This window comes from Neomonachus schauinslandi, chromosome 1 (genome assembly GCF_002201575.2).
Source record: "Neomonachus schauinslandi chromosome 1, ASM220157v2, whole genome shotgun sequence".
Classification (NCBI taxonomy): Eukaryota; Metazoa; Chordata; class Mammalia; order Carnivora; family Phocidae; genus Neomonachus; species Neomonachus schauinslandi.
In genome coordinates, this window is record NC_058403.1 from 826672 (window position 1) to 842194 (window position 15523).

Below are 15523 nucleotides of genomic sequence, written 5' to 3' on the forward strand. Positions count from 1 at the left end.
CTTCTAGATGAAAATATACAAGAAAATCGTTGTGATCTTGGGTTAGTCAAAGATTCCTTAGATACGACACAAAGAGCAGAACCCATAAGAGAACAAACTGATCACTGGGACTGCATCAAGACTAAACATTTGTGCTATTCAAAGGACGTCACTGGAAGAGCGAAAAGACAAGTCACAGGCTGGAAAGAGATACTTGCAGAGCACGCGTCTGATAAAGGACTCACACTTAGAATATGTAAAGACTCTCCAACCTCATACTTTAAAAAAACACATTAAAAGATTGGCAAAAACGTTGAACACATACTTCCGAAAGAAGGTGTAGATGTCCCATGAACACAAGGAAGGATGCACGGCGAGCGGCCGCCCCAGGCCCCCTTGGATGGCTGAAGTGACCAAGATTGAGCTGCACCCCACGCTGCTGAGGACGGGGCGTACCTGGCCCTCCCGCACACTGTGGAGAGAATGTAAAATGGTACAGCCACTTTGGGAAGCAGTGTAGACAGGTCTTAAAAGGTTAAACATATACCTATCACATGGTCCAGTCGCTCCACTCCCAGCTGTTTATTTACCCAAGAGAAACGAAAGTAGGCATCCACACGGAGACTCGTGCGGGAATGCTCACAGCACTTGTGTGTGAGTGTGTGTGTGTGCGTGTGTGTGTGTGTGAGTCTACCCCACTAACACCTCCTTGCTGTGGTTTGGATTCACTCCCTGGGGCCCAGCTCCTCACCGTACCAGGCAACCCCTGGGGTCGGTGACACGCTGGGCACCCAGGCACCCTCTTCTTGACTCCTGGTGGGGGTCCTGCACGGAGACCCCGCAGTGCTCCCCAAATCACTCCTGGGCCACTGCTTCCATGTCTCTCTGGCTCAGACTGTGCTCCCATCACAAACCTCAGAGCCCCTGTCTCATGTCACCCCCAGCAAGTTCCAGCTGAGTGTTTATTCTTGGCCACTGCTGCAGGCCTGCTGCTCATGGGTGGAGAGTCATCTTCCCAGAGCTCAGACCAAGAGCCTTCCTGCCTGCCTGCACCCCCTCTTTCACAGCCCACTTCTGATCTGTTAGCAAGCCTTAGTTCTTCTTCAAGATACTTCTGGAACCCAGCGCTCCCAGCCCAAGCCCCACCTTCCGTCAGTCCCTGCAGCCTCCCGTGCTCAGCCGGCCCCACGGGCTCCACTCCCGGGCCTCCTGCCCTCCTCTTCTTACCTGCACAAGCCCCAGCTGCCCCCTCCACCTGCTCTTCTCCTCCAGAATGCCCACCTCAGGGGCCACACCTTGCCTACCCACGTAGCACTGCACTTCTGACGCCCTCCCCACCACGGCTTTCTCCTACTTTGTGGCACCTTTTGTTTTCTAAGACACTTATTCAACCCATCCACTGGCCATCCACTGCCCCTGTGCCCGGAAGAAGGCCTGGGTTCACCACAGCCCCACCAGCTCCTGGGCCCTGAGCACCCACCCTCGGCCAGGTGGCCTGGGCACACAGGGCACACAGGAAGGGCCTCAGGCCTTTGTTGTTTGCCCTGGGCGAGTGTGGGGGCTATCCACGGTGGGCCTGTGTCCCACCCAGAGCTTCAGTGTCCAGAAGAGGCACAGAGGCTTTCAAGGTAAGCACAGGTGAGCAGACAGTTCTGCAGTTTGCAAAAGCAACACGAGAATGACCTTGCAAATCAGACATTTAAAAAGGGTCGGGGAAGAGACGAGATGCTGATCAGTGTGATCAGCCGGCAGGCCAGCCTAGGGTGTGTGTGCGTGCGCACACGAGCCAGTGCGGCTGGGGGGGCGCAGACAGGAGCCAGAGCCGGTGAGGGGCAGCGCACAGTATTTATTGAACTACAACGTGGTGCAGAGGCGCTTCCTGGCCAGCCCCCCGAAGACGCCTGGGGGCCCACGTGTGCGTCCCCAGCATGTGACCATTCAGTGAAGTCAGGACTCCAGCACCCCCCACCTCGCCTGCACTGTGACCCAGGACCTGGTCCTCCGTTCTCCCTCCCCTGCCCCCAGTGCAGACCTGTGTGGACATGTGGGCCGAGCAAGCACAAGCTCCGGGGGGGGTGGGGGGGGCGAATCAGCAGGGGGTGCTGGGTGGGAGCAAACCCGCTCAAAGCAACCACAGTTCTAGGCGTTCTAGGAGAGACGGCTTGTGGGAAGTGCTGTCAAAACGTCAAAACAATTCTTAAACAGGTACATGGACACTAACGGACAGTATTTCTAAAATGTCACAGATGGGAGTGCCCCCAAAGCATTTAAAATAATTAACACTGCATGCCAGTGCATGAACACGTGAGCATAAATTAATTCCGAGAGAAGTATCAGGGACAGAGCCTGGAGCTGACACACAGATATAATATAGATCTGCTTCGTTAGCGTGTGTATGTCTATGGCATAGATGACTTGTTAGTAAAGAAAACCTCTATTTATATTTGCGACGAATGGCGGGCGGGCGGTCTGTACAGAGTGTGCGAGCCGGGTGGAGGTCAGGGTTCATGGGTCGGAGGCCATCGGGCAGGATTAGAGCGCACCCATCCCAGTGACCTCAGATGTCAGCCTGGAAGACACAAAGGCACAGGGGGACAGGTCACAGCATCCTCATAAAACGGAACCAGAAGCGAACAGCTCGCTCTGTGTGTTCTCACAGCCTTCGAACCCACCTCCCTCTCGGTTGTTAGATGTGTGGCCATGAGCTGGAGATCAAAGTGGGGTGGAGGGAAGAGGACCCACCGGGGACCAGGTTGGTGGGGTCTGCCTTCCCTGTCACCACGTCAGGGGTGTGACACTAACCACCTGGACAAGCATCGGCCACCACGACCCTTTCTTCAGCAGCTGCTCTCGGAGGGGAGCCAGGATCGCACTGCCCAAGGCACGGAGGGGAGGCTGCCTCCCACGTCCACCTGGGCCTCCCCAGAGCCCAGCTGATCTTCTGAGTTAAAGAGCAGGGTCTGGCCCCGGGTGTGGTCACACTATGTTCTCTGACATGTCCCTGGGCAGGGAAGCTGAGGCGCATGCTCAGCCCCAGGAGCTCACCCGCCCCTGGTGTACCCTCTGACCCTCACAGTTTCCAGATTCGCTGCTCGGCAAGGGTCTGGGTGGCAGCAGCAGTGTCTTTACAACCACAAGGCGTGTGAGAGGAGAGTGGTCTAGTAATGCGCTCTCTGAAACTCCATAACCCAGTTAGCCCAAGTGTGTGACCTCGGCCGTGCAGCCATGGCCCCTCTGGAAACGCTCTAGGCTGTAACCACCTCACCCACCCCCAAGAATGTCCAGGGTGAACGGTCAGGTGTGAATGTGCGGAGTGGGTGTAGGGCCCCACGTCTATGTGGAGACTGTCTCCATCACATCCCACCCCCATGCCCAGCCAGGACAGCGAAGCCACCAGGGAGGACCGGGCACGGTCTGGGCTCTCGCCATGGCGAGCCAATCCCTCTGAGAGTCTTGTCCGGCCAGCGACACATCAGACAGGGCCTTGTGAACACTCACCTGGCATTGATGAGGTACTGGGCAAGGCTGATGTTGGCTGGGGTCCCTGTGATGGTGATCTGGCGCTCGGATGACCCTTCTGTGGCATTGGCAATTTTGATCTGAGCTCCAGACATCTGTCGAATTTCATTGATTTTGGTCCCTTGGCGTCCAATTATGCAGCCTATTAGCTAGAAAAAAGGACGGAGGACTTCCTTAGAGAAGAGCCCCCCCACCCTGAGCTGCGTGCGTGCAGAGCCCTAGGGAGGCCCCAGGGGGAGGACAGCCCAGCCTTGGTGTCCACCCCACTCCACAAACTCCGCCCTCCCAGAAGGACGAGGCACTGCCCACCCAGGAGGCAGGGTGCCAGGCAGCTTTCCTGCTGGGGGTGAGGCTGCGGATGCCCGGACTCTGCCTGCTGCAGCGAGTCCTGACAAGTCCCAGAGGGGAGGGGCACCCGCTGCGTCACCTCCCCTGGTGTCCTTCGGGGACCTGGGAGATGGGGAGCACGAAGGCGTCAGCACCAGGGCCCTCTTGGCCGTGTCCTCGAGGTGGAGAAATGTGTGTCTGAAGCCAGAGTTTAAAGCTCTCTGCTGTCTAAAACCCGTCTTCTGATGAACTTGGGTGAAGTTCTCAGGACATGTCAGATGCTCCCTATCCTTCCCACTGTGTGGCCTCTGGCCGCCCTGGGCCATCTGAAGGAAGAGGCGGTCATCAAGAATCAAGCAGCCAGAAGGACAGGAGCCAGGGCTGCTCAGGACACACAAGGAGCCACGCGCAGGGCTGGGCTGCAGCCTGAGCTCTAGACCAGCTCTCTGAGGCGGCCCACCCTGCTGGGGGGGCAACTCGGGCCCCAGAGAAGCCTCCACAGAGGAGGCAGCTGCAGCTCTCCATGTTCACTGTGGGCAGAACTGAGTCCCTCCCTGAGCCGGGGCCGCTGAGGTCAGCTCGGAGAGCATGCACCGAGCAGGGCAGGGCCGGTGCAGCGGCTTCTGAGTCGGCCTCCCCTGGCCCGGGGGGTAAGCAGCCTGGCCGAGAGTGTCAGCAGGGCTAGAAGCCCGTTTCTGTGGGATGGCAAGAGGAAGGAAGCCCATTTACAATCACACACACCTCTGGACCTATTTAATGACACCAGCTCTTGTCCCCGAGGTGACCTCCAGCTTCTCAGTCCTCTCCTTTCCTCGGTTAGGTCAGCTGCCTCACTAGAGTCTCTCCACATGTCCAGAAAAGCCTCCACCCCAGGGCTGCTCAGCTTCCTCCACCTCCTGCCCCCAGCTCCCAGGCCCCGCCCCCAGCTCCCGCCCCTGCCCCCTGTCCCCAGGCCCCGCCCCAGCTCCCAGGCCCCGCCCCCAGCCCCAGGCCCCGCCCCTAACCCGCCCGGCCCCGCCCCGCCCCGAGGTCGGTGCGGGAGCCGCTACTGTCCCTCCCTGGCCCGGAGTCCTTGTCCCGCAGCAGAGACACCTGGAGCGCTGCCCTCCGACCGCGCCGGGCAAGGCAGGGGCTGCTGGGCTCGTGGGCTGCATGGGGGCAGCAGCACTGGCCCCTGACGGAGGGGGACGTGGGGCCAGCCGAGTCCCCAGAAGATGCCCGCCCTCAGGAGGATCCTCACACTTCGTGGCCGCTAGCAGCCCAGTCTCCCTTCCAGAACCTTCCCCCTTCAGTGCAAGTGGCGTTTGTGAGGCTCCCGCAGAACGGCTTGTTTTCTCCGATAACCCTGGCACGCAGTCCCCACGCTCTCTCAAACTGCTTCCTGAAGACATCCTCGCGCCCAGCCCTCTCGTCTTCCCTGGGGCCTCACCCCTGCGCGGCCCTGCGCTGCCCCCCAGCCGGCCCGGGGCTCCTGAAGCCGCCCCTCACTCCCCACTCATGTGGAACATGTCCCTCCTCCAGAGAGAGCAGAGGGGTGCAGACGCCGGGCTGGCCCACGGCTCTCCTGCGGGCAGCAGTGTCCTGGGCAGCTGGAAAGGCCCTCGGACCCGGCGGGCGCGGGCCCTCCCAGCCCTGCTCTGCAGCTGTGGGCCACGCAGGCCCGTCCGGCTGGGCTGCCGGGGCCTCCTGACCCCAGGCGCACGCAGCCGTGCCCAGCTCTCTCCTCTCAGCCGGTGGGCTTCCACGGGAGCCTGAAGGGAAGTCACAGAGGCACTTTCAAGGACCGTGGCCCCTTCACTGCTTTGCCCCTGGAACCAGCCAGGCACGAAGTCCTAAGAGAAGCACAGAGTTGTGGCTTCTCCTAAGTGGGTTCAGGGCTGCACCCCAGGGCTCTGTGGGAACACACCTTTCTCTCATCCCGGTGCTGCCTGGGGGAGCCCTTAGATCTCTGGGTGATTCTGGGGCTGGGACCAGGGACAGGGCCCAAGTGTGGGGTGACCACAGGCACAGGGACAGGGAGGGCCCAACAGCGACATCGGCCACGGGACCCAGAACGCCACCAGAGGCAGCTCCACACACCGCTGCCGGCCCTGACCCGGCCTGGGTCCCCGTCACCATGCCAGCAGGTGGCTCTGCTGTGGAAGCTGCACGTGGTTTCGGTTACCACACGCTCCCGCCATCCGGAAAGTCCTGCTGTGGCGGCCTGTGGGTGTGGGCAAACTCCCCTCCGCACAACCTAGCTTTGACCAGGGACACGGATGGGCACCATGGGAGATGCGCATCTGAACACGGGCTGATGCACGCACGCCTCCCCTGGGGGGCCGGGGTGAGCATGAGAACGCCCCCTAGCAGTGCTGTCACCCAAATCCTCCTCCCAGGAAGGGCCCCCTCGGAGCCTCCTTCTGAGGGACTCCCCGGGAGGAGGCGGGCGCGGTGGCGCCCGTGTGCTCCAGGGGGCCCCACGAAGCAGGCACCCTGCTCGCTCTCTGAACGAGCCTCATCCTCTTCCTCTTGTTTTCTGGGCTCATCTCACTTTTGGAAGGAAGGCTTGGACAAGAAGACTCCTGTCATTAGTGAAGTGGTCTCGGTAAAAGCTCAGAGGAGAAGCCCCATGGGTGCAGCGTGGCCCCTGCATTTAGCATGTGGGTGAAGATTCGGGGGGCTGCCTGCAGCCAAGCTGCTCGAGGATCATCACGTGGGAAGACAGTGTCGGGAGCTCCCAAGAGCAGAAACACTCTCCCCTTGAGACGCAGGAGCGCATTCCCTGCAGCCGGCCACCAGGGCCCTGATAAAGGCGGTGTTTCCTTGCGGAGTGTGGGGGGGGGGGTCCCTTCCTCTGGTCCTGCGCCTCATCCCTGCCCATACTCGGGACAGGCCATCCCCCTGAAGCCACAACTCTGTGCTTCTCTTAGGACTTCGTGCCTGGCTGGTTCCAGGGGCAAAGCAGTGAAGGTCTGGAAGGCCTCAGTTCTAGGGCAGAAAAGGCCAGCTGACACGTGAGCTGGGAAGGCCATGTCCCCCAAGCGGCTGCCTTCCTGTGCGACTCTGAGCCGCTGCCCCTCAAGGACATGTGGCGCACACCCACCCTGGTGTCTCAGTTTCCGATCGGAGTCAGCGTCCTTAGGATAACCCAGGGGTTCGGAGGACAGGGCAGGTAGGGCTGAGCATGTGGAGGGTGGCTCATAAGGCCACTTTGTCAGCTGAGCCCTGGGCAGGGACGGGCTGTGGGCACCAGGTGTGGGCATTCTGCTACAGCAGACCCTCCGAGCGTTCCTGGCCCACCTGCTCTTCAAGGGTCAACCCCGAAGTCCCCTTAGCTCCTTTCCTGTCTAGTCTCTAGGGAGCGTGACATCACATGCCTTTTGTGGCCCCTATACCCAGCCGTGGGAAGGGCGGGGAGCGGTCCCAGGCAAGTCAGGGCTGGCTGAGGACTCAGGCATACTCACATCATTGGGAATGGTGAGCTCGTGAGTGCTGGCCGGGGGGCTGGCGTCCAGACCTGGGCACACCAAGGGGACAAGGTTAGGCTGGCAGCAGGCTGCTCACATCGCGCCCGGCACCCGCCCCCATGGAGCCCACGGGTGGGGCATGCACGCCCGGGGGCCCAGGCCCTGTGAGCTCTCAGTCCCAAACTGCAACCAATGTCTGGAGTCCCAGCTTCTCTCAAAACAAGGACAAAGAGCCTCCGCACAGTGACGTTCCACGTTTCCATTTTGGGCACATGGTGATTTCACTCCTGTGCCATGCCGTGCGATGTGGGGATGCCCTTCACAGACCTCTGGGGGACCCATGCTGAGCGGCCAAGTGTGTGTCCTGGGCCCCCTGTGCACCCCCAGGCTGGTTGCTCCTCCTCCCCCTCTGCCCCAGCAGAGCCACGGGCCCCGCACCGCCAGCCCCGCAGCCCAGCCCCGTGGCCCCACCACACAGGCAGCTCTCCGACCCCGACAGCCCCATGGATTCAATGGTCAACCAGTAAGCCGCGAGGCCCAGTGGAGACCGTGCGCTTCTGTGCTGAAAGTGCAGATACAGGCCTAACTGATCACCAGGCCCCCAGTTTTTATCTTTACAATCTCAGCTCGGGGCCTAGCAAATCAGAGACAACTTCTCGAACAGCTTCTCACAGGACGAGATCTACTCTTGCTCCCGAAACAGGGACAACAGAACATGCGGTGGGCTTCGATAGGACCAGCGGGCTCCCTGCCCTCAGCACTTCTGTCTCTGTCTCCGGAGGCATCTAGAGCACCAAGTCCATCCACAGCGGATGCCCCCAATCCTCCCGGCAGGCCCCACGCGTGCCTGGAGCCTCCACCTGCAGAACCGCCATCGCAGCCCGGCTCATACCATCAGAATATTCCGGAGCCTGAGCCCTCTCTTCTCCTCTCTCCTGGTTCCTGCCTCTGCCTTTGCCCCTCAGTCTACTCTCCACAGGCCCAGAGAGGCCTAAGGAAACACAAGTCAGACGCCTTCAAGACTGCGCCAAGCCCACCCTGCCTCCCCATGTTCCTGCCATCGGCCACCCCGCCCACCCCCACCCCTCCCCTCTTCCTGCTTCTTCCTCCACCGCACTTGTGTCCCCAACACTAGACACACTGTGGTCATCAGTCTCTGCCACGAGAGACCCCACCAGGGCCCGCGTGCTGGCGGGTCAGTTGGCAAGTGCTGAATGAACCAGTTCACCCCCAATTGTCATTTCCTTTTGCGCAGCTAAATCTAGAGTTTCTGTGCTTTATCTTCTTTTCAGAGAGGTATTTTCAATACAGTTATCTGGTTGTTCGACCGTCTACATACATTCCGTAAATAGTGACATGCAAAATGTCATCTACGAAATTTTCTCAGTCCTTTGTGAGCCCCGGACAGGAACTCCTGCACGGCCTGCTTTGGGATGGACATAAAGCCGAGAGTCATATCCGTTCACCTTGGTGGATTCTGATCCAGGGGAGGAAAGTATCAGACTTCTTTTCCAAGAGGGCACTGACATAAACTGCTGGTCCGGAGACACACCTGTTTACAACTGGCATTCCTGTATCTGAGGGCCACGCGCCCTGGTGGTGAGTCTCCCTCATGAGATGCTGATGCCGTGCACACCGGGACAGGAATCAAGCTTCACCACACTTTGTGAGCATCGGTGACATCGCCCCAGTCTCCATGCATGTGTGTGGGACACGCATGCGTGTGCATGCTCTCCCTCTGGGTCTCACGGGGCCTCGGGGTGGGAGGTCATCACAAGGACGCCTTAAAGAGGCCATGCGCACACATGTCCCACATCCTTGAGGCCCACAGGTGGTGCTGGGGGAGCCAGGGCAGGGTCTGTGGGCGGCTGGCCGGGTGGGCGCTGTGTGTCCCGGGCAAGCCAGGCCCTCGGGTCGCCAGCTGTCTCTGGGAGACCATTGCTGGGTAATTGTATGAAATCACGTATAAACTGCTGAGGACTTACAGGCACATGTGTGTTATCACCTAAGTAAATAATTTTATAAGGGTTGATATCCATTTCATAATCACATACGTCCTATACGTTTTTCTCTACCTATCATTCATTAAACTCTGCATTCACTGCATTAGGGGCTGCACTGTGACGGGACCGATCTGGGACGCACGGAACATCAGAGCCCGTGTCTCGGCCCAGGGTGCACAGCTAGGCTCTGGAGCCCAGAACCCACCGATGGGGTGACAGCCAGTGACCACTGGAAGCGCTGCCCTCCTGCATTCCCCTTCAGCTGGATGCCTGCTCTTCTGCTCTGACCCCAAGTGGGATGGGAGAGCAGGTGGTGCCCCCTCACGGGGAACCGGCTCTGCCCGGCCACCAGCTCTCAGGTGGCGTCACTCCCCAAACCTCTGGGGGAATGGCATCTGCAGACCCAAGCCTGCCCTGCGACAGCCTGGGGCATGTTAATGCAACCAGCTAGGTGCAGACAAATCTGGCCCAGGGCACTCTGCTCCTTGACCCTGTGCTCTATCTCCTATGAAATGCATTTCCACAAAGCACACGTCACGGTCAATTCTTCGCTGTAGGCCCCCCACACTGTGCTGTTATAATACAGGCGTTGGCCCGTCACCTCTGGGGCCTTCGATGACGGGCAGCTGCGCTCTGAGCACCTTCCGAGACTGTGAGCTGCCACGACCTCCCAGCAGCGCCCGGGGCTGACCCACGGGCCGGCCACACGGGCTCTGTCCCCTGACAGCACTGAGGCACTCGCAGTCCCCATGGCAGACGCGATCGGGCCTCCTTGCCCCTCCTCCCACCAGGTCGGTGACCCGGAGCCCAGGCAGGGGCGGATGCACGGCCTTCTGGGCCTGCCCTCTCTCCGTTTAGTGTGCTTCTGTTTTACCTGACGACTGGCCCATCAGATTTTGAGCTTCTTCGGAGGAGTGTAAAGGCAGCTTTTCTCCTGGAGAGCAAAGAAGAGACAGATTTAATGTTTTGCCCTCAAGGAGATAAGCAAGGTCACTTCAACTAGGGAAGCTCAAAATCTGACTGGCGCATGCACAGCAGACCAGCGTGTCCAGTGTGTGGTCACCTGCACGGCTGCCGAGGCAATGCCCTGCCCGTATCAGGGAGGAAGGAACGCCCGGCTGGCCAGACGCAGCGGAGCGAAGGCCCACCCCCACCCTCGTGCCAAGTGGGTGCCGATAGTGACCGTGCCCTGGGCTGGGGGTTGGCTCATCTCAGTTCTCCCTGGGGCGGGGCCGGGTGCCGTCCTGGGCAGGTGTCACTCCTGGGCTGTGCACGGGCCTCCTACAGGAGGGCATCCCGTCTGCTTGTCTGAGCTCTTGCTTCTGGAGAGAACAGGCTTCGGGGCTGGCCAGATGGATGTACTCAGCAGGAGGGGCCCTCCCAGGATGCCTGTGCGCAGCGGAGAGCAGGCGTGGACCCTCGAGGCGGCAGATGTCGCTTCGCAAGAAGGCCATCGTGAGATGACCAGCCTACTGCAATAGACACACAGACCTCCCCGCCCGGCCCTCTGCAATGTGCACACTGCTGCGTGTCTACACTGCGTCCTCGGCATCCTCAACTAGAACTGTACCTGTTTTGCTCGCCACCCTGAATAATGACAGTTCAGAAAGAGAGTCCCCAGGTGAGAAGAGAGGAGGTCAGAAAGGGCAGCTGGGTACGTACCGGGGAAAGCGGGGTTGGTCTGTCCGAGGGGAGGAAAGGGGGTTTGCTGCATGGCCAGCTGGTGGAGCTTGGTCAACTGCTGGGGTAGGAGGGACACGAGAGCTAAGAAGATTATTGTCATCGAGCACAAGTCACACCAAATTAAAAAGGCAGTAACAGAACGTTGTACAAATAGATATAGAGGGGGCCATGCGGACACATGGCAGACGCAGCAGAACGCAAGGACTTGGCCTGGGAAACCAATGGGCCACTGGGCGGGCGCACCCAGTTCCTTTCCTCTCCTGGGCTCCCTGGCAGCTCACACAGGCTTGGCGGGCAGCGACCCCCAGACCGCATGCAGGCGAGGGAGGCCAACTGCATGCAGGCGAGGGAGGCCAGCGGAGGCCACCAGGCCCCTCGGCTCGGTGGGGAGGGTCTGAGAGCCACAGAACAGGACCTGCTGGGCCCCTAGGGGCTTCAAGGTCAGGTCATGCTGTCCTCAAGGAATGCACGCACCTTGTGACCGATGCCCCCTTCTGCAAACCTGGCCCAGCCCCAGCCCCAGCTAGGCCTGAACCTCGTCCTGGGCCAGCCCTGCCTCTCCTGCAGGGCCTCCCCAAGCTGGTCTTCTGGGACTCCCAGGATCACAGAATGTAGTGCTGGAAGGTTCTGTAGGGGGCAGGTGAGCGCCTCCAAGAGGCTGTGAGGGCTGTTAGAGTCTCACGACTACGACCAGGCCGCTCTCTCTCCCCTTTTCCCCCACCTACTGGGCTTTCTTCAGTTGTTTTTACCTGGGCCTCATTTCTTTTTTCTTTCTTTATTTTTTTAACTAGGCTCCACGCCCAGCCCAAGCCTGATGCGGAGCTTGAACTCATGACGCTGACTGAGATCATGACCTGAGCTGAGATCAAGAGTCAGACACTCAACCGACTGAGCCACCCAGGGCATCCCATCTGGGCCTCATTTCTTAAGTAAAAACCCCAAATAGCAGAAGGTAAAGGTAAACGTGGTGAGTCCTGGCCATATTTTGGGAACTGAAGGCTAATTGCTGGACGCTCAGAGGGATGCCCTCAGCCTAGCTCACCTGCAGGGCCGACACCGCACACTCTGGGAAGTGCACTCAGCTCCTAACCTCCTCCTGACAGCAGGCCCATCCCGAGCGTGTCCCAGCTCTGCTCTGGGGCCGGCCCTGGACTCCTGTCTGGAGGCGAGGACGGGGCCTCCCCGGAGCCCCCGGGGTCAGCGGGTGGGGCACACTGGGAGAAGCTGGTGTCCCCACTGGACACAGGTGTGTCGGGGAGGCGGCGATTGTGTCCGAGACACAAACACCCGACACCCAGGAGCCTTCACAGATGCACCTCAAAGAGAGGAGCGGGTCGCTGTGGGCCTTCAGCAACTTAGCCCCACACAGAGACGAACAGCAAAGCCCCTTCCAGCTTGAGGAGGACCATGGCTGCCCCGTGTGCTGTGCCCGTGGGCGCAGCTGCGGGCGCAGGGGTGCGCGGTGCGTCGGCGCTCCGTCCAGCTCTTGGAGCTCCCACCGCGCGAGGTGTGTGGACCCCAGCTGCAGCTGGGAGCCAGGCCACGACCACCTGTGGCCTCCTGGTCATGCCTTCGAGGTGGAACCTCTGCCGTGTGAGCCCCGGGATGTGAGGCGGGCCACCGCTGCAGCAGAAGTGACCACGCCTGGTCTCTCCTGGCCGGCCCCCGTGACACAGCTATCAGAGGGCCTCCCTCTCCCCTTCTCTTCCTGGAGAGGGCAAGTGCCTCTAAATGCAGGCTTCTCCCTGTCTTCTGGGGTGCTCCCTGACCTGTGGCTCTCGGGGGGGGCCTGCCCAGGGAGCACCGGCCACATTGACTCGATGAGCCCATTCTGGGGGCATCTGTCATGCCCCGGGGTCCTGAGAAGCACAGGTTAGGGAGTGTGGTGACCTGGAGTCAGGTCCAGCAATGACAGTCCCTGATGAGGTGGTGCGGGTCAAGGGTGCACCTGGGGCTGAGGGCTGACCCTGCACCTGTCACGTCTGCCCCATGACCTAACACCACTGAGCTGTCTGACCTGAGCAGCCACTCATCGGAGGCCCCCGAGGAAGATGCCAGAAGAGCACACCCAGGAAACACCATCATGGGGACACCCGCTGAAGTGACAGGGACAAGAGGTGACACGTGGCCTGCACCCGCTGTGCCTCAGGCAAGATGACCCTGCAGGAAAGGGGCCTGGAGGTCAGAGAGCCTGCTGCGTGGCTTGGGCAGCCTAGCGAAGGCTCCTCTTTCAGGGACAAGTGGGAAAGATGGCAAGTACCCAATGGCTTCCTGGGGTATGAGGGATGAGGAGAGGGTGAGGCTGTCTGTGGCTGGGGAGCTGCCTGGGAGCCGGACCGCACAGACCTGGTCCTGGGAACCTGCGTCTGGCTTGACGGGACCAGGAGCCACAGGGGCCGCAGGCCCTGTGCATAGCAGGCCCAAGCCCCAGAGGTCACCTGGCAGGGGTGCGCCTGAACCCACCTTCAGGCGGAGCTGGAGCCTGGCTAAGGTTTCAAGGCGGTAACTACGAGTTCCTAGGTCGGAGGAGAAGACCCCACTTCTGGAGACAGCACATGGGAAGTTGAAGCACAGAGGCTGTGCGAGTCGGGCTCAGGGCTGCCGGGTGGTGGGGGGCTGGGCATGCAGTGTGCTCTGACCGCCACTCGGGTTTCCATGAGACGCAGAGCTCACACAGGGACAGAGGCCTGGTGCACGACCAGCCCCCTGAGGGCTCCAGCCCTCTGCCCAGAGGACGGGCCAGCAGGGAGCCTGGGGGTGACCCTGGGGCCACGAGGTCTGTTGGCCTGGCTGCTCAGGGCTCTTGTCCTGCCACCTCTCCCGTCAGGTGCTTGTACCCCTCCCATGGGCAGAGTCCCCTCCTGTCTGTCCCGAGGCCCCAAGAGCGCACAGCTGTGTGTTGGTCAGGACCGCAGGGGACAGCAGGGGAGAGCGTGGTTAACTAACCACGCTAACTAACCAGCTAACCCCTGGCCTGGGTTAGCTCCAGCACCTACCAGCTGGGTGGAGGAGGGCTCATCTGGTCTCCGCAGGCCTCCGTCCTGATCTGTAGGATGGGGGAATCAGGAGAGCAAGCGGCCGGCCACCAAGTGCTGTCCACCTCAGCTGGGGAGCATCACCATCGAGAACAACCTGGGGCTTCGCCACCCACCTGTCTGCAGCTCCGTTACCTCAATGCTCCCCTGGTGTCTCCATCACCTCCCTGGCAGGTAAGCAAGTGCGGTGCATCCGGCGGGTTGGCACAGAGCCCACGAGCACACGTGCTCCAGGCGCAGGCGGACGAATGCTCCCCGAGGCTGGAGCATCAGCAGTCCTGGCCCTGAGCTCTCCTACTGCCAGGCACTGGGTGCTTTTCATGAAGAAACGGCCACCCCAGCGGTGAGTCTCCCTCCACCCATGCACCAAGAATGTAAAGTGACGTCCGGCGGAGACTGGCTGGGCACACGGTGGTCCAGCAAGCAGACGGGCAGAGAGACGGATGGATGGTGTCAGCTGGCCTCCCTCTTGTCTTGGTTCTGTCCTTAATTAGTCCAGCACTTCATCTCCTTGGGATGTAATTTCTACATTTTTTAAGGAAGGAGCAGAAAAAGTGCTAAGGGGATTCCTACTTTTTGAGACATTTTTGCCATTAAAAAATCAGACTCCCAGTACTCACAAGTGCCTCCAAAACACTGGGAGGGAGGGAGGCAGGGTGGAAGGAAAGGGAGGGCGCAGGGGGAGGGAGGGGCAGGTGTCCTGAGATGGACGGCTCTCTGTCCCTTGCCTTTTCCACTGAAGGTTGGATTGGAATAGAAAAACAGACAAATCCTAAATGCCGACAAAGGCTAAAACTCAGAGTTATCACAAGACGGGCGCGCTCTGCACCTGCCACTCACTGTCAAGAACAGACCACCGTGTGGGCTCAGGCTGCGTTCATGTTTCCTCTCCTGTGAAATGCTTGTGTCTTTGCCCGTTTTTCTATTGGGTTGACTTTTGCTCACTCACAAAAACTCCTTTTATATTTCAGATATTAATCCTATTTCAGTTGTATGTGCTAAGAAGATCTTTTTCCCACTCTCCTTTGGTGTCTTTAGAGAAAGATAATTTTTAAATTTTAATGTAGTCAAATTCATTTATATTTTCTTCATGGTTTGTGCTATTTTGTTTACGAAACCTTTCCCTGACTTGAGAACAGAAGGATCTTCTCTATTTTCTTCTAAAAGTGCTGATTTCCTCTCTTGTGTTGACGTTCTTGACACATGAGAAGTGTTTGGGTCATTGTTCCCACACGGATGACCACGGCCCGTCCTCGCCCCTGCCATCTGCACCGGCAGCTCCCTGGCCGGCGTGGGCAGGCCCCGGCCCTCTGGGGGGCACACTGGCCCAGGGTTGCCCCCGGCGCCCAGACCCCGTCTCCAGCAGTACGGCTCCACGGCCAGTCCCCGCATCTGTCAGGACAGCTCTCCCAACCGTCTGTTCTTTTCATAGGTATCTTGGTGATTCTTGGCCTTTGCTCTTTCATATAAATTTTAAACAGCATGTTAAATCCCTGTCAGGATTTTGACTGGAATGGTACTGCATTTG

General features: G+C 59.8%; 1 protein-coding gene across 8 annotated transcripts in view; it reads right to left on the reverse strand.

Moving 5' to 3' along the window:
• Positions 1–2511: 2511 nt before the first annotated feature.
• The window catches only part of PCBP3 (poly(rC) binding protein 3), a 30547-nt gene continuing 17535 nt past the window's right edge, over positions 2512–15523 (reverse strand). For 3 of the 8 annotated variants that reach the window (XM_021679134.1, XM_021679131.1, XM_021679128.1), the window contains 5 exons: positions 10940–11015; positions 10152–10211; positions 7272–7324; positions 3478–3647; positions 2512–2548 (listed from right to left, as the gene is read on the reverse strand). In XM_021679134.1, the coding sequence (XP_021534809.1) occupies positions 2512–2548; positions 3478–3647; positions 7272–7324; positions 10152–10211; positions 10940–11015 (396 nt within the window). Of the gene's footprint in view, positions 2549–3477; positions 3648–7271; positions 7325–10151; positions 10212–10939; positions 11019–15523 lie in introns of all 8 variants that reach the window. The other 5 variants (XM_021679130.1, XM_021679127.1, XM_021679133.1 and 2 more) reach the window with 3 other exon arrangements.